Source organism: Mirounga angustirostris, unplaced genomic scaffold, assembly GCF_029215605.1.
Source record: "Mirounga angustirostris isolate CCGP_5_RB_7025 unplaced genomic scaffold, mMirAng1.0.hap1 SCAF_9, whole genome shotgun sequence".
Classification (NCBI taxonomy): Eukaryota; Metazoa; Chordata; class Mammalia; order Carnivora; family Phocidae; genus Mirounga; species Mirounga angustirostris.
In genome coordinates this window covers 335,104-360,339 of record NW_026991717.1, presented here as the reverse complement: position 1 = coordinate 360,339, position 25,236 = coordinate 335,104, and the positions used below count along the sequence as shown (strand labels likewise).

The 25,236-nt window shown below is 43.8% G+C and overlaps 1 protein-coding gene across 13 annotated transcripts in view; it reads left to right on the top strand.

The window, feature by feature from the left end:
- Window positions 1-25,236, top strand: part of CHRNA5 (cholinergic receptor nicotinic alpha 5 subunit) — a 68,956-nt gene that overhangs the window by 35,882 nt on the left and 7,838 nt on the right. For 5 of the 13 annotated variants that reach the window (XM_064569731.1, XM_064569734.1, XM_064569722.1 and 2 more), the window contains 5 exons: window positions 12,743-12,894; window positions 16,041-16,085; window positions 17,341-17,450; window positions 19,373-20,204; window positions 22,053-23,370. In XM_064569731.1, the coding sequence (XP_064425801.1) occupies window positions 16,059-16,085; window positions 17,341-17,450; window positions 19,373-20,204; window positions 22,053-22,214 (1,131 nt within the window). In that variant the 5' untranslated portion in view covers window positions 12,743-12,894; window positions 16,041-16,058 and the 3' untranslated portion in view covers window positions 22,215-23,370. Of the gene's footprint in view, window positions 1-12,742; window positions 12,895-13,304; window positions 13,621-16,040; window positions 16,086-17,340; window positions 17,451-19,372; window positions 20,205-22,052; window positions 24,885-25,236 lie in introns of those variants that run through there. The other 8 variants (XM_064569730.1, XM_064569728.1, XM_064569729.1 and 5 more) reach the window with 8 other exon arrangements.

Here is a 25,236-nt window from a genome sequence, read left to right as displayed (position 1 = left end):
CAAGAGTTGCATGCTCTATGGACTGAGCCAGCCAGGCGCCCCTTAAAAAAACAGTTGAAGCTACTGTTGGCCTGACCTAGGAAAATAATGTACATTATATTTCACTTTATCGGCGTAGCAGCGAGGCGGCAAAGCAGAAGGTATTCCTACTAATGTTTTATAATGGAAAAACTCAAATATGCACAAAAATATTTAAGAATAATGGATTGATGAGTTTTTTTGTCATACACTTAACAATTACTGATATTTTGCCAATAATACCCTTATTTGTGTAGATGAGAAATTGTGGCATTTGAAGTTAACATTAACACCTAATTAGTGTCAGGTGCTCAGATTAAGGTTCTCAGCTTTGTAGTTCTGTGTCCTATTCATCATCCTAAAAAATAAGGAGCAAGTTTACATTTTTTTGAAAATATGTGGTTTCACTAAGTAACTTGAAAGTGAAATTTTTTTGGTAAGAGCTTCTCCTAATTCCTCCCAACTTGAGACAATCCTGGAGTGATGATATTCAGAGTTAATTGAATTTGTAAAACCCCAATTTAAATCCTTCAAAATCTTCTTGGCATTGTCCGTATTTGTATCTTTGAGGTATTCAATTTCATTTTCTCCTTGCTAGTTGTAATCTTTACTTCTGAAGGATTGTCCCATTTGTATTTTGTTGCTGTTCCTACCCTATTTTATTTTATTTAATTTATTTATTTATTTTAAAAGATTTTATTTATTTATTTGAGACAGAGAGAATGAGAGAGAGAGAGCACATGAGAGGGGGGAGGGTCAGAGGGAGAAGCAGACTCCCCGCTGAGCAGGGAGCCCGATGCGGGACTCGATCCCGGGACTCCAGGATCATGACCTGAGCCGAAGGCAGTCGCTTAACCAACTGAGCCACCCAGGCGCCCCTGTTCCTACCCTATTTTAAAAATACAGTAAGAACAAGCTCCACTGCTTGGCTCCTTTTGTCTTTCTGACTCATGAGCTTCTCGTACGTTGATTTTGTAATTATTATTATTAGCGTTAGAGGGTACGGACTTGAGGAAAGCTTCTAATTGAACTGTCACTGCACTGCCGAGAGTCCCCCATGCGACAGACCCCTTCCTCCTGCTTTTGCAAGGTTCCACTGCCTAGAGTCGTCTGCAGGGAGATGGTCTCTGTTGGGCTATTGGTGAAGTTTTAGGTAGAAATCGGTAGCTCTGCAGGCAGCGACTGTGGGGTTTCTAGCTTCAAGAAGCTGTATCTAGTGACTTTACTCCTTAAGAGCAAATTTGTGTAGCCCTGTGACAGTTGCTTCACAACCAATGTAAAATTCTGAATCGTTAGAGATAAATGGGCATTGTCAGATGGTGCTGACCCATTTATTCATTCATATACTCAGCACACTGAGCACCTCTTACGTGCCAGTATGTCGTGAGGTGCTGGGGTTATGATGAATAAGACACCCACTGCCATTAGTCTACACCATGTGGGGAAGACAGACATTGATCAGATGCACCCAAGATTGTATCATTGCACTGCAGGTAAGGAACACAGTTTATGCAGAGGAACCCAGTGGAGACTTCGGGGGTGGGGAAGAGCCCTGAGGAAGTGATGCCTGACCTGGGATCTGAGGCTGAGCTGGGGGCGGGGGAGGTGAGGGGGAGGGAGACCACCTGCGGCAGGGGAGAGGAGCGCTCCTTGCTGGAGGGAACTGTGCAGTGGGTTTGAGAAGCTGAACTATCAGTATGGCTGGGGCAGAGAGCAAAGGGGACAGCCACACCAGAAGAGGCTGGGCAGCATTTGGCCTTAAGGATTTGGTCTGTCTTCAACAAGGAAAGCTGTAGAAGAGTTTTAGGCAAGGGGGTGCCATCGGATCTGTGTTTGGAGAGATTGCTTGGGTATCTGCCCACAGAACCGACTGGAGGGGACTGAAAAGCCATGAGGAGCCTGCTTAGGGCAGTAGGCTTGCTCTCGCCCTGACGAGAGAAGCAGTCAGCCTGTGCTAGGACGGTGGCGGTGGGGTGGGGGTAGGAAATGCATGGATTTGAGAAATATTTAGAGGTAAAACCAGCAGTTTCCTGATGGATCGGATACGCGGGTGAGGGAGAAGGTGATGTGAAAGACGATTCCTAGGTTTCAAATTGTAACGAGGCGCGTGGTGGACCCACTCACTGCAGTGGGCGGTACTGTCGGGACCATTATGCGGGTCAGGAATTTGGTTTTGTCTGTGTTGAGTTTGTGGTCCCTTTGCAACATCCGTATTTCACAGAGATCAGAGAATTGTGGCAAATGGAGGTTATCAGGTGATTGAATGGTGCTGAGCACTCAGATAAAGGACGCAGCTTTGCAGCGTCCTTCCCTTGTCCCCATACTAAAATTAAGGAGCAAGGTTACATTTCTTTGAAACTACATGTGGTCGCACTATACGACTTGAATGTGAAATGTTTCTCGTCACTGAGAGATGGACCTTCGGGTGGGGAGCGAGAGGAGGGGTCTGTTGGAGGTTCAGATTCCATACGAGCTGTCTTTCCTTAGGCCCACTTTAGTTCCAGTACCCTTGGAAATGACCTTTTGGGGATTCTCTGTGATAAATACATGGAGAACCAGAGTAGAATTCCTAGGATCTCCATTGCTGAGTGCAATTTTACAAGCCTCCCAAAAAATTTCTGAAAGTAATTGTTGGGTACCTTCAAATGGAAAATCTCTGCAAAAGCAGGGTTAGGAAATGCTGGCGGTTTCTGAAAGACCATCTGTGGGACTGGCGTTTCTGAAAGTGTGTCCTGAAAACTAGTGTGTCTGAGGTCTGTCAGGTGGCCAGCTCTGGAATTACGTTGTTTGCAACGTTACGTACTGTTTGCAAACTAGAAATGTCATCTTAGTTATGTTTTTTTTACCCCTTGGGAAGTCCCATTGTGTTCTTAATATTTGCCTTCGTAAGGAATGTGCGTGGAATGAATTGAATGTCTTAGCTGACATGTTAATGGTGCAGAGTTCAGCTAGACTTCCCATGATTTAAGGGCTATTATTGACATTGGCTTATTTTACTTTTTAATTACGTCGTGTTGCTTATAGCCCATTTTATAAAAAAGATCTGTGGCTAAAATAGTGAAAATAACTAGTAATGTACAATTCAGAACTTTGCCATAAACGTAGTGTGCATATGGAGTCTAAGTCTGTATGTGGCCTGATAAATCAGTGGTGATGTCACATATGCTCCCCAAAAAGGAAAGCAAAACTGTGATTATCTGGAAATCGGGTTTCACCCTCTCAGCAATCCGTTTCCCAGTGCCCCGGGGTTATTTTATTGTGAAACTTCATCAAATAATGACAGCCCAGAATGCACTGGTGACATTTTCAAAGGACAGTGGCCTCTCTGGTGAACCAGTTATTTTCTTGGATAAATATAACACTTCACAGTATAAAATTGATGAATTTTGTTACCAAAGTCAGAGACCAAGATCCCAGAGACATCAGTCAAAGTCAAATTAATTCTATGTGACAAGATTGGGTTTAAAGTCTGCTGCAGGTAAAAAGTTTGCAAATCCAGGCACAAAATTATTCTGCGTGAAGAGAAAGCAGAAGTGACTAATAGCAAAATTCTTTCATCAAATGACATGTTGGATGTCATTTAATAGCAGGCCACATCAGGGCTGTTACTGTCACATGTGTGTGTTCGGGTATTTTGCTTTTTGGTCAGACAAATCCACGAATGGACAGCCTGAATCATCTTCTGGCTTCTTCGTGGTACCTTTTGTTGTTATCAGGAAGAAGAGATGTTCATTTTAGTTAGGATTGTTTTGTGAGCTCTGGTGTGGACTGGAAGAGTGCATGGAGTGCAGCGCTGCTGGGCGAGTGAGTGGGGTCGCCCTGGGACACCCCTCCACACGCCGTCACTCGCGGGTGGCAGCTGGTGGGGACCGTGTGCTTCCTGACCTGACTCAGTTCTGGACAGAGTAAGGAGCTGAGAATAAGAGCACATCACGGGCAGCAGGTGTCTCTCAGCCGCTGCGGGGAGAAATGGGCACTGGGGGTAAGCCTGTGGTTCTCCACACTGAGACACCCTGACGCTCCAGGGGGAAGGTGCACACCCCAGCTCTTCAACTCCTGGGATTTGAGAGAAGCATTTCCTCAGGACACTGACAATGCCATTTTTCTGATTTAGAATGTTTGCAGGTAGCATAGCTCACTGATACAGTCGTATCTTGGATAGGCAGAGCTGGGCATTTGAGGGGCAGAATGTGCATCTTTCCCCCTTGAGGAAAAGGAGTCCAGGTCGGAAAAGGAGGGAGACAGAAGAGGTGGGGAGGGGAAATACACTGAATTAAAACAATAATTCTCAAGCAGCCACACTCTCCAGACAAGCTACAAGTTTTTTAAACTTTCCCACGACTTAATATGTGCTTTGCACACAGGCAAAGTGCTGATTTTTGGTAGATTTTAGAAATTAGTTATTAGGATAAAAGTGAAATAGTGTTTTTACTGAAGAATTGGACCTTTTTTTTTTTTTTAAAGATTTTATTTATTTATTTATTTGAGAGAGAGAGAATGAGATAGAGAGAGCATGAGAGGGGGGAGGGTCAGAGGGAGAAGCAGACTCCCCGCCGAGCAGGGAGCCCGACGCGGGACTCGATCCAGGGACTCCAGGATCATGACCTGAGCCGAAGGCAGTCGCTTAACCAACTGAGCCACCCAGGCGCCCTGAAGAATTGGACCTTTGCAATGAGCTGGATGGCATGATCATCTCTCACATCCAGCTTTTTTCTTCACCATGTATATTCACACAGCTAGATAGATAGAGTCAATCACTGATTGTTTCACAAAAATACGATTCTATCGTAATCTCTTTTGTCCCTTACCAGTACCTTCATGGAAATCCCTATAAGCCTTTTGTTGTGTTTTGTCAGGTTTTTATTTGATAGGACTTACTACAAACTTCCTTTTTTGTTGTTTGATGAGATATCTTTAGTGTGGGTGATAGTTTCAACTGGAGTTTAAAAAACTAATTTAAAAAAGTATTTAATGGTTAAAAAACCCAGATAGAATAAAATTTACTATCATAACCATTTTTTAAAAAGATTTTATTTGTTTGAGGGAGAGAGAGCGAGAGCACAAGCAAGGGGAGGGGCAGAGGGAGAGGTTCCCCACTGAGCAGGGAGCCCGACGCGGGGCTCGATCCCAGGACCCCGGGATCATGACCTGAGCCGAAGGCAGACGCTTAACTGACTGAGCCCCCCAGGCGCCCCCATCATAACCATTTTTAGGTGTGTGGTTCAATAGTGAGTGTTAAGTGTACTCACATTGTTGCACCGACATCCTCTGGAACCTTTCATCTCGCACTGAAGCTCTCTACCCACTGAACAGAAATTCTCCCATTTCCCCCCTCCTTGCCCCTGGATCACCACATTCTACTTTATGTCTCTGTGAGTTTGACTACTTTAGATACGTCGTGTAAGTAGAATCAGGCAGTATTTGTCTTTTCGTGACTGGCCTACTTCACTGAGCATAATGTCCTCCAGGCTCGTCCATGTTGTGGCAGGTGTCAGGATGGCCTTCCTCTCTAAGGCCGAATGGCATCCCGTTGTGCGTGTGTCCCACATTGTGTCCACGTGTTCATCTGCAGACGGACATTTGGGTTGCTTCCATATCTTGACTGTTGTGTGTAACGCTGCACATATATCTCTTCAGATCCTGCTTTCAGTTCTTTGGGAGATACGCCCAGAAGTGGGGTTTGTGGATGATACCATAATTCTGTTTTAATTTTTTGAGAAACCTCTGTGCTGTTTTCCACATTGCTGCATTATTTCACCTTCCCACTAACAAGGTACAGGGGTTCCAACTTCTCCACATTCTCCCCAACACATTTTCAGGTCTTTGTTTTGTTTTGTTTTGTTTTTTGGGGGGATAATAGCCATCCTAATGGGTGTGGAGTGATACCTGGTGATTTTGATTTGCATTTGTCTAATGATCGATGATGTTGAACATCTTCTCACATGCTTGTTTGCCATTTTAATGTCAACTTTGGAGAAATGTCTATTCAAATGTCTATTTGCCTATTTTTTAAATTGGATTATTTTTTGTTGTTGTTGCTGTTGAATTGTAGGAGTTTTCTCTCTATTCTAGATATTAACCCCTTACGGGACACATGATTTGTACATATTTCCTCCCATTCCATAGGTTGCCTTTTCACTCGGTTGATTGTATCCTCTGATGTAGTCTTATTTCTAAATTTTAAAAAGGTACTTATTTTAATTGAATGAATTTGACCTGTAACATTGTATAAACTGAAGGTGTACGCGCGTTACTTTGACAGATTTCTGTGTTGTCCTGGGGCTGCCAGTGTGGCAACATTTTTCACGTCCCGTAATTGCTGTGCAGTTCTGTTTGGCATCATCCTGTGCTTTCCGTCTCTGTGGTTGTTTACGGCTTGTTACAAGTGTGTGCCCTTGAGCACTCTCAATCTTACCCCCGACTGATGCAGACGAGTCTTTGAGTTAGGTATTCCCATCTGTCTGGTTTTTATTTTCTTGCTTGTGCTTTTGTTGTCATAACCAAGAAGTCATCACAAAGCCCAGTGTCACGAAGCTCTTGCCCTGTGTTTTCTTCCCGGGGCTCTCTAGTTTGCGTTCTTACGTTTAAGTCTTTAATCCGTTTTTGAGTTGATTTTTGTATACGATGTGGGGTAAGTGTTCAACTTTTGCGTCTGGATATCCTGTTTTCCCAACACTGTTTGTTGAGGAAACTGGCCTTCCCCCGTCGAGTGGTCTTGCCACCGTTGTAAGCCTTGCAATGACTGCAGCATGTATGTCATGGATATGACCCGCCCTCTTTGGCTGTGTTGTTTCCAGATGTTTGCTACAATGTTTACTGAGGTGACCATTCTTGTAAGGATGTCCTAACGTATTGGCACTTTTATTGCTATGGGAGTCAGGCGTGGCGTTGCCGGATGAAGGGAATATATACTTTTTGGTAAATTTTGCAAGGTTAAAATATTACAAGATTATTTTTCAAAAAGTCAGTAACACTTTACGTTTCTACTACCCGTGTTTGAGAACAACAGCATTCTTCTCTATCTGATCCCGGGACCACTGGCATCAGGAAGGGGTCTCCCAGGGGAGGGATCATATCTGTGACAAAGAAAAAAGATGTTTCTCTCTATCATTCCATATGTTAGTGCTTAACATTTAAACACATAAAGAGTCCCCGATCTCCCTCTCCATAACCTCCAGAAACCTACTGAGTAAGAGGAAAGAGGACTGACCTGAGTAACAGAGTTCTACTAATGAGCTTAACTTAAAAAGGTAGGATCAGTTGATGTGGAAAAACACGGGCTTTGGTGATTAATCTGGCTTCAAAGCCCTGTGACAAGTCAGCCTCCCAACCTTTTGCTGTGTGATCCTGGGCCGATGACAACCTCTCACAGTTTAGCCTCTTTACTCATGAAAGATGTCCGTGCATTTTACATCTGCAACTGCAAAAATGTGCGGTTGACTCTTCAGTACTCCCGTGCTGTCTCTGTTCGCTTGGGCTGTGATAACAACATGCGACAGACAGGATGGCTTAGAAACAACAGAAACTTATTTCTCACACTTGGGAGGCTGGAAGTCTGAGATGAGGGTCCACCGCAATTGGGGAAGGGCCCTCTTCCCGGCCTGAGACTCCTTGTCTCCTCACAGGGCAGGAGCTCTGTCTGCAGACTTTTTAATAAGGCACTAATTCTGTTCATGGGAGCTCCATGCTCATGACTCAGGCCACTCTCAAAGGCCTACCTACTAATTCCGTCACCTTGGGGGTTAGGATTTCAACATGAATTTTAGGGGGACACAAACATTCAGACCATAGCCAATGTCATTTTCTATTTATTAAAATAGTTCTCGAAAATAGACTGTTAATAAAGACAAAACTGTGGAGACAGTTAAAAGATCAGTGATTGCCAGGGCTTGTGGTGGGCGGGGGGAGCGATGAATGGGCAGTGAAAGCATTCAGGATGATACCGTGCTGATGGATACACATCCGTACACATTTGTCCATACATTGAATATATAACGCCAAGGGTGAACCATAATGTAAATTATGAACTTCAGGTGATAATGATGTGTTAGTGTAGGTTCATCTGCTGTCACAAATGTACCACTCTGATCAGGGATGTTGATAATGGGGAACAGGGAGTATATAGAAAACCTCTATACCTTCCCCTCAAGTTTGCTATGAACCTTAAACTGCTCTACAAAATAGTCTCTTAAAAGCAGTTTCTAAATGATTTTTTATGATCATCACAAAAGGTCTGGTTAACATCCTTTACCGTACATACTTACAGTTTTTCTTCTTCTAATTTAAAAAAAAATTTTTTCTTCTGATGAGAACTTTCAGGGTCTACTCTTAGCAACTTTCAAATATGCAACACAGTATTATTACTTACAGTCAAGCATCCTGTGTATTACGTCACCATGACATTTATTTTATAACTGGAACTTTGTGCCTTTTGACCCCCTTTACCCATTTTGTCCACCCGTCCCCCTTGCCTCTGTCAACCGCCAATCTGTTCTCTGCATTTGTGAGCTTTTGAAAATAAATATTCCGTAGATAAGTGAGATCACACATGATCTGTCTTTGACTTATTTCAGTTAGTGTAACTCCCTCAAGGTCCATTCATGTTGTCACAAATGGCAAGATTTCCTTCTTTTGAGTTGAGTTGGGTTAGTGTTGAGTTAGTGTTTTCATTTTCTTTGGATAAAAACCCAGAAGGTGAATAGCTGGATTGTAAGGTAGTTCTATTTTTAATTTTTTGAGGAGCCTCCGTACTGTTTTCCACAGTGGCTGCACTAATTTACCTCCACCCCAACAGTGCACGAGGGTTGACTTTTTTTTATAATAGCCATTCTAACAGGTGTGAGGTAATGTCTCAGTGTGGTTTTGATTTGCATTTCCTTGATGATGAGCTGATGTTTCCATGATGATGTTGAGCTTCCTTTCATGTACTTTTTGGCCATCTGTATATCTTCTTTGGAAAAATGTCTGTTCCCATTCTCTGTCCATTTAAAAATTGGATTGTTTGTTTTGCTAGTGAGTTGTAGGAGTTCCTTATATATTTTGGATATTAACCCCTTATCAGATACATGAACTGCAAATATTTTCTCCCATTCAGTAGTTGTCTTTGCATTTTTTAAAAAGATGTATTTATTTTAGAAAGGGGGGAGGGGCAGAGGGAGAGAGAGAATTCCACGCAGATTCTGCACTGAGTGCAGACCCCAATGGGAGGCTCGATCTCATGACCCTGAGATCATGACCTGAGCCGAAACCTGACGTGAGTCAGACGCGTAACTGGCTGAGCCACCCAGGCGCCCCTGTCCTTTCATTTTGTTGATGGCTTCCTTTGCTGTGCAGAAGCTTTTTAGTTTAATATAGTCCCACATGTTTATTTTTGCTTTTGTTGCCTTTGCTTTTGGTGTTGAATCCATAAAATCATCACCAAGGTCAATGACAAGGAGCTTACTATGTTTTCTTTTAGGATTTTATGGTTTCAGGTCTTCCATTCTTATCTTTAACCCATTTTGAGTTAATTTTGTGTATGGTGTAAGATAGTGGTCCAGCATCATTCTTTTGCATGTGGCTGTTCAGTTCTCCAAATGTGATTTATGATAGATTGTCCTTTTCCTGTTGCATCTTCTTGGCTCCTTTGTCATAAATTAATTGATCATATATGCATGTATTTATTTCTGTGCTTTATATTCTGTTCCACTGACCTCTGTCTGTTTTTATACCAGTACCACTCTGTTTTGATTATATTTTACTATAGTTTTGTGACATAGTTTGAAATCAAGGAGCTTACCGTTTACAATTGCATTACATTATAAAGTTATGAATTTAACCAAGGAAGAATGGTGCTGTGAACATTCGTGTGCAAGTTTTGTGTGGACAGCTGTTTGCATTTCTCTTGGGTGTATACCGAGAATGGAATTGCCAGGTCTATCACAACCCTATAGTTAACTTTCTAAGAAACTGTCAAATGTTTTCCAAAGCAACCACACCATTTTACATTCCTGCCAGGAGTGTACAAGAGTCCCAGTTTCTCCACATCCTTTCCAATACTTGTTACTTCTGATTTTGGTTATAGCTATCTTAGTGGGTGCAAAATGGTAACTCATTGTAGTTTTTTTAAAACATATTTTATGTAAGTATGTTGTATGTATATATTTGTAAGTAATCTCTACATCCAGCGTGGGGCTTGAATTCATGACCCCGAGATCAAGAGTCCCATGCTCCACCGACTGAGCCAGCCAGGCGTCCCTCACTGTAATTTTAATTGGCACTTTTCTGATGGGTAAAGGTGTTGAATATTTTTTCAGACATTTATTGGCTGTTCTTCTTTGGAGAAATGTCTGTTCAGATCCCTTACCCATTTTAAAATTGGGTTATTTGGTCTTTTTATTATTGATTTGTAATGGTCCTTTATGTATTCTAGATATATGTCCCTTGTCAGATAAATGATCTGCAAATGTTTTCTCCTGGTTCCCTATTTTTTTCAGTCAGGAAGGGAAGGAAAACTAAAATGTATTAAGGTAACTATTGTGATTAGCATTATACTTCGGCTGTAGAAGGGCCAAAAATGATTTCTACCTTTTAGAAAGGTTTCTTTGGAGATCCCAGACTTATGTGGCATAACTGGAAAACAACACAGAACAGTGTATGTTAAATAGTACACAATCTCGGTCAAAATGGAATGGAAAAAAGTATGAAAAATAAATGCCCTGGGATTCCAAGGAACTGAGGTTGAAAGTAATTGATTTAAATTATTTATTTTGAGCAGAAATACATGAGCAAATGTTAACTATTCAGAACAACTTCGAAACAAGAATATTCCGGTTCGATTCAGCTTCCATAGAGTTTCGTGGTATCCTATATACTGTGTCGGTCTTCCTGCCAGACTGTGTCTGTTTCTCCCTGTGCTCCCAGGACGGGCACAGGGCCAGTAACCGTTTGTTGAAGGAATGAGCAAACGCGAGTATGGGCTAGAGCTCTCAGGGAGCGTGGCACTGATTAAGCACTTCCCTAAAGTTGTCACAGGTGGAAAGAGCAAAGGGTGGAGGGGCCCTGGGTGTCCTTCAGAACTCCGCCCGGATCCAGCTCTGCGGCAGCGGCATTTCCGGTCCGATAGCCTCATTTTGTAGTGAGGGAATGCACTGGATCTTCTCCTTTAAACATTCTGAGGTTTATGAGCAGCATAAACTTAAAACATTTAGAACCAGCTAAAAATTCTCTAAGTAGAATCTGAGTGCATGATTAAGGTTTTGTGCTAAAATCACACTGACATTAGCAGCTGCCATTTCTATAAAATTGTGTCAAGGAAATGGTATTTCTAATATTGGATGTACTAAGAAGATATTTACAAGGCAGTATCTTTTTTTTAAAAAAAAGATTTTTAAAATTTATTTTTGCGCTTGCACAAGAGAGAGCGCAAGCAGGGGGAGCCGCAGAGGAAGAGGGAGAAGCAGGTTCCCCACTGAGCAGGGAGTCCGACTGGGCTCGATCCCAGGACCCCGGGATCATGACCAGACGCCTAACCAACTGAGCCACCCGGGCGGCCTACAAGGCAGTGTCTTAAGAATTATCATTAGGTAGAATGTTAGAATTCATCTATCAACTTATTTATACCCTACCTACTTGCTTTCAAACAAGATTTGAGGTGGCAATTCAAGCTAGTATCTTTTCCCCTAAGGCAAAAGGTTCTTAGATGCTATTAAAGGACATTTTATTTGTTATTTTTATCTTTTAAACAACCTCAAACTTTTGGTATTTCAGAGGCTAAAAATTTTTAAGCAGGATTAGGAGAGGATAGTTCAGTAATGCTATTTTAACATGAAGCTCTAAAATTAACAGCTTTTAGACACGAAAGCTCTCATTTTCTGTCAGACCGTTTCATTTAGGTTGCAGAAGGACCATCACTAGCTACTATTCCCTCCCTGCATGTGTACTTTATGATGAATAAGCCAGTGGTATTTTGGTTCAAGTAAATGGTTTTTCTTTGTAAAATTGTGAGTCCTCGTAAATGACATGCTTGAATTTCACACATTTCACATATCCTTGACGGAGACTCTGACCCATACAACACCAAAAACTCTCATTTCTTTAGAGGCTTAATTAAACTCAGTAGAAGTAGAAACATAACTGTGACCCGTAAATCTAACCAGTCCATGGCTATGGCATCTGGAATTTTTAAAATTTTGTTTCACTCTCTCTCTCTCTCTTTTTTTTTGTTTCTCTCTCTTTTTTTTAAGTGTTACACCCTGAGGTAATTTTATACAAATATATAGCAAACAAAGGTATGACAAATCTGAATAATTCATTGAATATTTCTATGTTCGTATATTAAAATCATGTAAGTTAAAGCTTGTTTATTTTACATTTACAGTTGATATGAATGAACTTCAAAGTATCTGTTTTCTAGGTTTGGAATTTTATGACAAGCAACCCCTCTAGCTCTGGTAACTTATTTAAAAGCTTAAAAGCTCTTGTTAAAATACTCTGTATTAAGTACTGAGTGTTTCCTAGAGAACTCAGCATATTTCCATGTGAGTGATCTGATTTAACTAAGAAATGTATCCAAACCACAGTGTCTCTTATTGATCATAAACATTTGTATTAATATTTTACTGTAAAAGCTCTATCAATAGTCTAAATAATAGGTTGGTTCTTTGATAAAGCCGAACGTTTTTTAAAGTAGGGGTATTTGGTGGGAGACAAGCTAATACACTAACTCTTAAACATTTTTATACAGGATTAGCTGAACCATCCTTTGTTGCAAAACATGAAGATAGTTTGTTTAAGGATTTGTTTCAAGACTACGAAAGATGGGTTCGTCCTGTGGAACATCTGAATGACAAAATAAAAATAAAGTTTGGCCTTGCAATATCTCAATTAGTGGATGTGGTAGGTGTGCATATCATTACGTACTTCATTTCGTACAGGCTTCCTGGGAGCATCCTGGGTGCCCTGTGTTAGGCAGTGAGCATGACAAAGGTGGGTGAGACAGTCATTTTCCTAAAGGAGCTCAGCAGGGAAAAATTACTATACCGTAGGTGTAGGAATACACTGCTTATATGATACTGTATAGTTTAGAAGTCATTTATTTGGTAATTATAATAGGCCTATTTTTAATAAGTTCAAAGATAGTAAACATTTTTTATGGAAGTTTCTCATTACATCTGTTTAAAAATATGATATAAAAAAGTCAACATTTTAAAGCGAGGGAAGTAACAAGGAGCAGTATGATCACAGGCTTAGGAGTGACATGGAGCCTTTTTTTCAGCTGTTTAGATCAAAGGGTTAATGTTGGAAGCCACTCCCTGGGAGGGCCCGGTGGGTCACAGAAGAGCCTACACACCACAGCGCTTTGCCCCCCAGCGTTTTTCTGTTGGAGAACTTTGCCTCCTGGAACAAGTCACTTATCCGTCAAGGCCAAATTTAGTTGTCTGACCTGTGGTGGAATCTTTCCAGAGTTCCTAAGACAGCCTCCCCCGTTCGCATGGCCCTTTGCACTTTGACGAGGTGCCCGTTACAGCGGCTGGTGCTCGTGCACTCTGGTGTGGCATCCTCAAAGCTGGCTGAGCTTCATTCCTCAGCTCCGTCCCGGAGCCTAGCAGTGCCTGGTGCACGGTAAGTGCTGAGTGAATGACAGATCTGATGGCAGCAGATAGGGTCAAGGCGGTGCTTTGGGAAGAGCCGAAGGACGGACAAATACACGGTCTTGAGCGAAGGAGGTGAGAAGCTTGAGAGGCAAGGTGGAGGCCAGGTAGAAGGAGTGGCACTGAGTAGAGTGGGACGTGTCAGGTTGTGAAGCCTGAGCGGTTACAAGAGAAGAGGAACGGGTCTGAAAGGTTAAATCCGTCGATATGGGGAAGGCCAGAGGAGATGATGCGTTCCACTGTGATAGCAGGTGATTGTGGTACCTGGAAAAGAAAATGTTCCCGAGGGCCTTGGGAAATCAAGCCCGGCTCTGTGAGGAGAGAGGAGGCTAAGGATGTCAGCGTGGACAGCCTGGCCCAGGGCTGAGTGTTGAAAACGCGGGACCGAGGAGTTTCCAAGCAAGCAGGGGAAGCAGGAAGGTCCATCCTCGAGGAACATCTGTAGGAGGTGGTAGAAGGAAGGGTGGGCCAAGCAGGGAAGTTGGCGAAGGGTTGTTTCCTGAGAGAAGAGCCCAGAACACAAGGTCAGTGATGGCGATGAGAGGGAAGGAGGACAGGAGCCGGGGGAGGTGAGGCGAGCGCATGGAGAACAGAGGTCCCTGTCATCGTTAAGCTCTGTCCCCCTCGGTCAGCGGTCATGTTTGGGCGCTCCTCCTGGAAGTTCCCTCAGATTCCTGCCTTCTTTCCCGTGTGTTCTCGTTCGCTCACTCTTTCTTAAACCTCCACATTGGCTTGCTTGTCGGTTGCTAATTTTACGGTCAGGTTAAAGAAACTATTGTCTGCTCCACTTACGTGTAGTTGTTTCTCTGCTAACGGGCTCTTGCCTCCTGGTGCAGTCCTGCATTTGTCCTTGCTCAGGTTTGCGTCTGTCGCATCCTGAGTTGCGCTGAACACATGAGACATGCTTGGGAGACACCCAAGGGGTGACCTTAAGCTGGGCTGTACCCCCATATTTGGGGCCGGTTGTGAACTTAGGTATTATTCCTCTATCTGCGTAGAAGATACGAAGTATTGATTGGGCCCTAGCCCATAGTGCAAACTTTATGTGTGTTCACATTTTTCTGGGGAAAATGTCAGTAATTTTCATTATATTCTCAAAGATGACCTACTGCCTTATGGCATTGTAGGCAATGGGTTTACCAGACCTTTCTTCATTGTTAATGCTTCTGTTTAGAGCATTTGGTGCAGAGACCAGCACTTCCTGTGGATGCTGCATGACTTTGGGGCAGACAGTGGAGCCAGCAGGGTAGGGTTTAAACTCAGGAGCTTTGAATTCTAACGTCGGCTCTTGCACCAGCTGGTGGTGTTCAGGCAAGTGGCGTCATTGGGCTAGTTTCTATATTTGCAGAATCAGTGGATTTCAGTAGAAAAAATCTCTAGGTCCTTTCCAGCTCGAGTGCTTTAATCAAGGACAAATGCCGTTTGGAACCGGAGTGTAGGGGGGATGGCCTTGCTGTATTTCCCAGTGATTTTTCCCAGGGAGGGACTTGACCGCTGTCTTTGTCCCAGGGGAGGTGCCTCCTCTGTCCTCCTCCTCTCTCCCGGGCCACTCACCTGCTGTTGGAAAGAGTCCCCTCCAGGCACCTAAGCCATTTAAAACTACGTCCTCTCTCCGCAGCGTAGGGATGGCCTCCTACTTCTGTGGGTCTCTGCGCTTAGCGTTATATCCCGCACACTGTGGTTGGTGATCACGATGGTCTTGTACAGGTCCAGTCGGCTCCATGATATTTCAGCAAAATGTAGTGGAAGAAATGTCACTTTAATTGGGCCTTGAGAATTCAGTGAAAAGCTGGTCTCAGCAAAGAAATAACATCAAGGAGGTGTGAGTACCAAGTATCAAAGACCCCAGTTCTCTAGAAAAGCAGGCTGTGAAAGCTTCTGAGGTTGCACTCAGGGCAGTGACCTCAGTAATTTTTCTTCATAGCAGCTCGTCAGAGATTCAGATCTGTGCTCAGCGGAGGCATAACTACCCTTCCCCACATCGCAGCACTTTCAAAACCACCACGTGTTTTATCATTAATGGTGACTTACAATTCATTGTCAGCTTTTTCCGTTCTTAGTGCTAAGTACGTAAAATCATGCTGTGCCTGTTTCTTAGACCGTGTCTCAGGTTTGAGGACATAGAGTAGTTGAGACTGTGAGTGTTAAATTTAAAATGCCAATGGTGTACTCCACGGCAGTTTATCTGAAATACAGAGCATATTGAAGGGAATAACGTGAAATTAGGCTGGAAAAATGATCCTGCCCTTCTAGAGAATAGCATCGATGAGCAGGGTATAGGGACTGTACGGACAGGAGTGTTTGTAAAAAACTGTGAAAATTCTTATTATTTCAAGAATTATTGTTTCTGTACTTGAAATAATGAGCCTTATTTACATTTTTGTTTTATAGGATGAGAAAAATCAGTTAATGACAACGAATGTCTGGTTGAAACAGGTGTGTATGAAATGCAAACGGTCACCCGAGTGGTCCCAAGTGCTGCGACTGGAGGGTTTGCAGTACAGAGAAACACGAGCAGGGGGTGTCGGGGGGTGGGCAGGATGCGGGAGGGTGGGGGTCGATGGGGTTCCCGTGGAGCAGCTGCTGGGCACTGGGGAAGCAGCAGTGAGCAAAATGGGCAGAAGTCCTGGCCATCAGGGAGCTTCTTTCTAGTCAGGGGAAAGAAACAAGGAAGCCGTATTGTGCCTCGAACACTGACAAGCTTCACTGGGGGCAAGGATACGGGAGTGTTGGGGATGTACTTTTAAATAGGATGGGTGGGGAAAGCATCGCGAGAAGGTAATGTTTGAGCAAGGCTTGGAGGAGAAGAAACAAGCCATGTGAATATCTGGGGAGATGTGATCCAGGCAAAGAGGGACCAGCACATACAAAGGCCCTGCGGCTGGAGTGTGCCTGGTCTGTTTAAGGAGGAGCAAGCGGGCCAGTGTGGGTAGGGGTGAGTGAACCATGAGGAGGGAGGGGTGTGTAGAGGGGGTCAGAGAAGCAGTGGGAGGCCAGGGGTTTAGCAAACACCTGGGCCGCTGCCAGGATTGTGGTGTTTACTTGGAGTGAGATGGGAACGGGGGATGAATTATTCTTATGTACGTAGCCCCTTTTGTACAAAGGACTTCTTTGTCTTCTGGGTCACCAGACCTATGTCCTCAGCTGCTGTTGTGTGCTTCCCTTTGCTCTTTCTTTATTATACCGAATTTTAATACCTACTACCACTTCCCTGACCCTAACTCCTAAAAGGCATGCATCCTTTTTTGGGGGTTCAAGTCTTAACATGATCTCAGAATGTCACTGCATGGAGGTTGGACAGGTGTTTACACCGTGGAGTGTGTAATAAATCCGGTTCCCCTGCAGGGACCAGTCCAGCCATTGACAATACAGCTGGAAAAGAGAATGTCTGCCTAAACCCGGTCCTTACATGCCCATGGCCGCAGCCCCAGGCCGCGGTCGTTGGTGGGGGAAGAGGTGCTGAGCAGAGCATGGTCCTCACCTGTGTTGCATGAGGACCAGGGCTGGAGCCAGGGGCCAGGGCTGCACTCTCATGCTCTTAAGAAAGACGTGGAGCTGAGTTTTCTCTATGGCGAGCAGAGATGCTCTCATATCTAGAACTTCTGGATGTGGTAAAAAGTATAGCTTTTACCACTCTTGACTATCGATGTCACTGCAATTGGCAATTGAGGCTGTTGTCTTTGTTCTGAAGGAGTGGACAGATGTGAAGTTAAGATGGCATCCTGAGGACTACGGAGGAATCAAAGTGATACGCGTCCCTTCAGACTCTCTCTGGACTCCAGACATCGTTTTGTTTGATAAGTAAGTTATCTTCTAAATGCCACTTTGTGTTTTCAAAAGAAAATGCTTGCATTTTTATTAGGCAGTAGTACTTTTTTCTTCCTTTGGAACATTGTTTAGCTCTAAGATCACATGACTTGATCATGTGTGTTTTGTGAACCTACACATAGGTTCTATGGATCCTCTCTTTTCTTGGTGCATTGTTTCCTGATCATAAACGTGTTCTTTGATTTTTAAGACTTGTAGAACATTTGGGAAGTGCAGAAAGCTGTGAGGAAGTTGGGGGGGGGGTCACCTATAATCAATCCCATTGTCCCCACACTTGGAGGCAACGTGCACGGTAGCGGACATGCACAGAGGACTCACTCTGTGTCTGGCTGTGTGCTCCGTGCCTCTCTGCTTTATTCAATGCCCACTGTTATTCAGGTGGCATTGTTGACAGATGAACAGGTGATGGTGTTATAACCTTGTCCACAATCACACAGCTTCCTTGTGGCAAGGTGGGCTTTGCACAAGGCAGCCTGATGTCCTACTTACCCTCCGACTTAATAGACTACACATTTGGCAGATTGCCTCCTAGATTTGGGGGCTATTTTTATTTTTTATTTTTATTATTTTATTTTTTTTAAAGATTTTATTTATTTATTTGACAGAGAGAGAGGCAGCGAGAGAGAGAGAGAGAGCACAAGCAGGGGGAGCAGCAGAGGGAGAGGGAGAAGCAGGTTTACCAAGAGGGAGCCCGATGTGGGGCTTGATCCCAGGACCCTGGGATCATGACCCGAGCCGAAGGCAGACACTTAATGACTGAGCCACCCAGGTGCACCTGGGGGCTATTTTTTAAAAAAAATAGTTGAAATCCTACTTTATGTTCAAATAAGTTTTGCTTCTAATTTTGCTTAAATACTGTATTGGAATTATCCCATGATGAGGAATGTAGAGTCAACTCATCTTCATAGGCATCCTACCTAGATGTGTTTTGAGGATGGTTTTTCACTTGGGGAAAGGATAATTCTGGGATCGAGTTTCAGGTTTTCTAGCACCACCCGATGGCAAATCTGGGAATCTGTGCTTCTCCTAAAGCACTCTGTAGTATTTGCAGGAAATTTGGCATGAAGACAGAGCAAACGCTATGCAAAAACATTAGTGTTTAAACACCTTTTCCCTGCACGCTTCTCCATAGGTGAAGAGGGAACAAGATGTAAGTTTGCAGGACACAGCTCCCCAGAGTGTCATGTTACTCCAGGCTGCTGAAAACATGCTTCCATAAGCATGAGTCTAGCAAAAAACTCACATGAGTTTTAAGATAAAAGAAACCAGTATTTCGAAGAAAGCTTATGTTGGTCGACTAATACAGGGTGTGTGCTCATGGAGCCGCGGAGCTTGAGAAGCACACGTAGCAGGCGTCCAGTGTTTGTGATGGAGGGGAAGAGCACTGTGCGGGGAGTCTAGGAACGTGGATTCAGGCTCTGGCTACTCTCTGATTGTTTAAATAGTCTAGTTATATTTCATAAGTAAGGTGAACTCTTTCAACCTCTAAAACGTCAGGGAGGGGCGCCTGGGTGGCTCAGATGGTTAAGCGTCTGCCTTCGGCTCAGGTCATGATCTCAGGGTCCTGGGATCGGGTCCCGCATCGGGCTCCCTGCTCCTTGGGAGCCTGTTTCTCCCTCTGCCTTTCTCTCTCGCTCTGTCTCTCATGAATAAAAAAATAAAAAAATAAATAAAATGTCAGGGAGCTGTGAAATAGAGTTGGATCGTCAGTCTTGGAGAGGATGTGGAAGGAGTTCGGTTCTAGGAGGGTTCTGTATTTAAGGAAGATGGCCTTCGAACATAATCACCTGCAAAGTGTCTCATGCTTTGGCGTGGGCTTGCTTTCACAGCAGGCTCGTGAAGTGCCGGCTTGGGCTGTCTCGTCTCTCATTGTCACGTGCGTGTGTCTGTTTCAGCGCAGACGGGCGTTTCGAGGGGGCCAGCACTAAAGCGGTCGTCAGGCACGACGGCACGGTGACCTGGACGCCGCCGGCAAACTACAAGAGTTCCTGTACCATCGACGTCACATTTTTCCCATTCGATCTCCAGAACTGCTCCATGAAGTTTGGTTCTTGGACTTACGACGGGTCCCAGGTTGATATTATTTTAGAGGACCAAGATGTAGACAAGAGAGACTTCTTTGACAATGGAGAATGGGAAATCGTCAGCGCCACAGGGAGCAAAGGGAACAGAACGGATAGCTCCTGCTGGTACCCACACATCACATACTCCTTCGTAATCAAGCGCCTGCCTCTCTTCTACACCCTGTTCCTTATCATTCCCTGTATCGGCCTCTCGTTTCTAACCGTGCTCGTCTTCTATCTCCCCTCCCACGAAGGGGAGAAGATCTGTCTCTGCACGTCAGTACTGGTCTCTTTGACTGTCTTCCTGCTGGTTATCGAGGAGATCATCCCCTCGTCTTCCAAAGTCATCCCTCTGATCGGAGAGTACCTGGTGTTCACCATGATTTTTGTGACGCTGTCCATCATGGTCACTGTCTTCGCCATCAACATCCACCACCGTTCTTCCTCAACACATGATGCCATGGCGCCTTGGGTCCGCAAGATATTTCTCCACAAGCTTCCCAAACTGCTCTGCATGAGAAGTCACGTAGACAGGTACTTCGCTCAGGAAGAGGGGGCTGAGAGCCCTGGGAGACCAGAGTCCTCTCGAAACCCACTGGAAGCTGCACTTGATTCTATCCACTACATCACCAGGCACGTCATGAAGGAGAACGATGTCCGTGAGGTCTGTGACATGTTGTTGACAGATGCGCATCTGCTTCTAAGTCTGGTAGAGTAAATGGCAGGACCCTCGAGACGACGCAGAGGTCCAGGGCCAGGAATGTTGACATGCTGCTCCGTAGACGGTCTCTAACCAAAGCTGGTTTCAGTTAAAACATCTGCACCAGGGCATCTCTGCTCGCCTCGCTTCTCCATTCCCCCCGGCAACTTCTGTCATTCTCAAGAGTGATAATCCTGCCGTGGTTGTTTTATCTTCCATAACTTTGTGTCTGAACTCTGTGGTGATCTGTAGGCACAGCTTGGCATGATCATTTATCAGAAGTTCTTTTATTTTTTAACAAATGAGCCTAATGTAGGCTTTGTAAGTATAGCCAAGAGATCTCTTCCAGAATATGTCTTTTTGTTGTTCATTTACAAGAGGATATCAGTGAAATTAAAAGCAGTAAGCTATTCTCTGGTGTCATATATTCTATGTCCAAGTGTTCATGTGAAGTTTAGTAATAGTGCTTAATAATATGCTTAATTTGCTTAAAAATAAAAATTCATGTAAAACTTTATTAGAGAAAAATAACTCTCATTGGCTTCTTATTTGAGGTTAATATTTAAAATAAGAATTGAACATAGATACGTTCTCCTAATGTAATATTAGGTTGAATTTTCTTTTAAAACGTCAAATTTCAGTGTCACTATTCTTTCTCTTGTGTAGTATTTGTAAAGCTATGAATATAGCATTTTCCTAATTGAATTTACTTTGAATAGTCCCATTAAAATTATATGAATTCTCATCTAAAGCTTTTTTAAATGGAAAAATTTCTAGCAGGTGTGGGAAGCATCAAAGCAAATCTGGTAAAATTACAGCCCTCCCCCCAGAAGGAACATATGACATGTACTTCTGAAAAACTTCTAATGCTTGTCGATTTGTAAGGTTTCTATTTCATGATTAGTATGATTAGTTTATGAGGTCTGAAGCTATCGATGGAGTCTTAAAACATATAAATATTAAATAATGACTTGGATTGAGATGAAATTTAATAAATGTCTGCAAAGTATTGTGCAAAACGGCCAGCGCTCACCCCCCCTGGAGCCAGTAAATGGGTTTTATTTTCAGGGGGACTGAGACCATCAGTAGGGTGTTTACAGCCACCTAAAGTCCACATTATCCCACAGTGGGAGCAGAGCTCCTGTAGGGGACCTCATGCCTCACAAAGGCAGGGGCAGCCTCTGGTGCTCAGGGGCTGGTCTCCACCTGCCCTTCCTTTGAGGTCACTCAGGGCTGCTGAGCTCGCTCCCTGCTTAGGCTGCAAAACGGGATGAAATGAGGTCCACGCCAGCAGATCTGAATTCATGAACTTAGATTAAAATGGCCCCTAGGGAATCCAAAACCAAATAATGCAGGTTGTGGGGAGGGGAAGAAGATTAAGGGCTAATAAGTATTATTCTGAACCAACTTTTAATTTGACTTGAAATTAACCTTAGGCTGGGCTCTCTTTAAAAATTAAAATAAGTAAACACTACTGGGCAAGAATAAGTAACAGAAATAACTGTATATAATAAGAGATTTTTTTTTAGTTTATTAAAAAATATCCAAGTAGTATATCCTGACTATTAAAAAGCTATCAAAATATGCCACGTGTGATATGCTACAAATCAACGTGTAAATTAACAGAGCACGTAGCATCTCTGAGAGCCTGTGGAAGCTGTGTGTGTCCCAGAGCTCCCTCGCTGTTGTGAGCAGTGGCAGGAGGCAGAACCTGATCTGGCCCCTAACTCAGTGTGTAGTATCTTACAGTAATTACACAATTTTAAATTATGTGTTTAATGTGTGTTTTTTTCTTTCTCTTTTTTGCAACAGGTTGTTGAAGACTGGAAATTCATAGCCCAGGTGCTGGATCGGATGTTTCTGTGGACTTTTCTTCTGGTCTCAGTTGTTGGATCTCTTGGGCTTTTCGTTCCTGTTATTTACAAGTGGGCCAATATCATAGTCCCGGTTCATATTGGAGATGCAAATAAGTGATACCTGCCCAGGGGACACAGTAGGAGTTTGGTTGCCAAACGCACGTGTAACTCTGCTACCTATAAACTTAGAAAATGTACATTGTGCTTGAAATTTGACGCCAGCTCTAACCAACAGACTGACAGTTGCTAACACTGGTTTATCTTAATAGATCGCCCATTCGAACATTTTACCTGCATGAGAGAAGCACTAACTGACTCAACATTTGGTCTAGAAATAGCAGTGGAATAGTACCCGAACTGTGCTAGTGAAAACCTACTGTTTGTATCCTGGCAAGTAACACTGGTTTGTAATCAACGTGAAGCTCATCTTTTGATTGTGTTGGAAAATTCCCGTTGTACCTGAAGATTGATGTCAGGACTTTTTCTGCATTTGGTAAAGGCACACATTTTAAATCTCTCTCTGTCCTGTATCTGCAGCGGAAGAGCTGACCTTGGGCACGGTGTCCTACTGCCGTATTAAATAAGCCAGCTACCTGGTACAGCAACCATTTAATGTGATGCTGATTTTTCTATAACCAACATTTTAAAAAGTGAAAGGTGGGAATTCCTCGAAGGCTTACTTTATTCCTTAGATGCTTTAACTGAACAATTGTTGTATTAACTATTTTTGTAGCTTACCGTCCATTGTAAAATCATACAATAGACAACCCCTGTGGACATGCACAAGTATCTCAATAATTAACAGTAATTTCAACCCCCTTGTCCATATTTTCCATAATAACCACCTTCTATATAAATTGTAGCACTTCTGTATCCTTCACTCAGCATAGTCCTCTACAATGAAGTGAATCCCAGTTTTAAAACTCAAAACCTCCATGGATACTACCAAATCCTACTGTGAGGAAACCATCTTCCGAGATTAAAGGTGGTTTCTAATTAGGTAGAAGCACATCGTTACATATCTGTAATGTTTTGGTTTCTCTCTTTCGTCCCAACAGTTACAGTGCTAGAGCCTTCGAGTTGTGAGGGCTGGTAGATGTCATGCAGCGGTAGCCTTTCACTGCTCACTCAGGACCGATGGACTGTCGAGGGTGCACGAGTTAGAGTCCCTCTCTCGTGCCCCTGTTCAGCTGCGACCCAGGACAGCACACCAACAGGAGCCCGGGTTTGATGAGCAGCTCCTAGCTCTTGCGAGAACAAATGCCTTATTTATAGTAAGTAATCATCTAAGGGCAAGTCAGCGCTCTCTGGAAGACGGAGGGGATCCGTCTCATCTCTGTCCTACTGTAGGCACATGTTCAGTGTCATTTAACAGGTGAACGTTGGGTTTGCTGAGTTTAAACTGCCTGTTAGCTAGCTTCGCACGTCATCTCCCCGATTCCTCATCTGTCTGCGTTGCTGTTACTTAAAATTTCTGTAAGTAAATAAATTTTACAGAAATCTTCCTTTGACTTACTGAAACGTGAGTCACCGCGGGCTGCAATTTTGTCAGTTTTATTTCTGTGTAGCCAAAACATCAAAATGCCCAGTGAGAAGATCAGAATGGTCTCTGGGAATCCTCGTCTCCTACCAGTGGCCAGTCAGACTCAGACCTGCAGTGCAGGCGAGTTGCTTCTTAATAATCCGTCTAAAGCAGTGGGCCTCAATCAGGGGCAGTTTTGCACTCGAGGGGACACTTAATTTTTGGAGACATTTTTGGTTGTCCTAACCGGCAAGGGACCGGGGTATGTCACTGGCATCTAGTGGGCAGAGGCCGGGGGGCCACTAAAGATCCTACGATGTACAGGACAGTCCTCCAGTGCAGAATTATCTGACCAGAAACGTCACTGCTGCCAGGGCTGAGGAATGCCGTTGCAGAGGTTCGTCTGCAATGACCGTGGGGCCAGGCACAACCTCTCCCAGCAGTCACTCGGGATGCTGCAGGATACACGTGGAGATGCCCCGCGGTGCAGGCGCGGCCCCCAGACCCTCGGGAGACGGGAGAACCAGGGGTGCGCGGTCAGAGCGGCAGTGGGAGCGGAGCTGCTGAAACAGTACAAAACGTGGAGGAGGTTGCGGGCTAGGTCAGAGGGCCCTCAGGAAATCTCTTGTGATACCCAAACAGACGTTCCCATTTCTGAGCAGCCAGTTCCCCTGTCTCATTATGCCTCACCTACCGCAAAAAGGGCAACAGTTTTCGTATTTAGGCCATTTTTACATATTCTGTGGTAGAGCATACCACCTAACGTTGCAGGAAAACTGTATTTTGACGTTTCTTTACCAAAAAGGCTGGTTAAATGTTCATTTATCTATAATAAACACTCTTGACGTTTTTCTTGCACGGATCTCTTTTGATAAAATCAAGACAACTGGATAAATAAATAAGCCTTGAAATGCCAAAAACAATGCTGGTAGCTTGATGACAGAAAGTGTGAGAAAAGCCTAAGTGTAAGACTTAAAACAATAAACGCCTTGGAAGAAAACAGGACAGATTCTTTACAACACCGGATTTAGCGGGGATTTCTTGGCTATCACACAAAAGAGCACAGATGACAAAAGACTGACAAACTGGAATTAGTGAAAATTTAAAACTTCTGTGCATCAAAAGACACTATCAACAGAGTGAAAAGGCAACCCAGAGAGTGGGAGAAAATATTTGCACATCACATACCTGATAGGAGGTTAATATCTGCAATATATAGAGAACTCCTAAAACTTAACAACCCAAACACCCAAACAACCCAATGCAGAAGCGGGAAAGGACTTGAGCAGACATGTCTCCGAAGAAGACGTACAGATGGCTGAGAGGCTCAGGAGAAGCAGCTCAACATGACTCAACATCACATAAATGCGAAATCAAAGCCACAGTGAGACACCGCGTCCATGCATTAGGATGGCCGTTACCAAAAGCCCAGGAAGCAAGTGTTGACGAGGACGAGGCCGGCTGGAGCCCTCGTGGGTGCGCGGGACGGTGCAGCCATGGTGGAAAGCAGTTCGGTGCTTCCTCAAAAACTTAAAAGTAGAATTACTGCAGGATCCGACAGTTCCAGCTCCGGGCATACACCCCAAAGAATTGAGAGCAGGGTCTCAAACAGATTCTT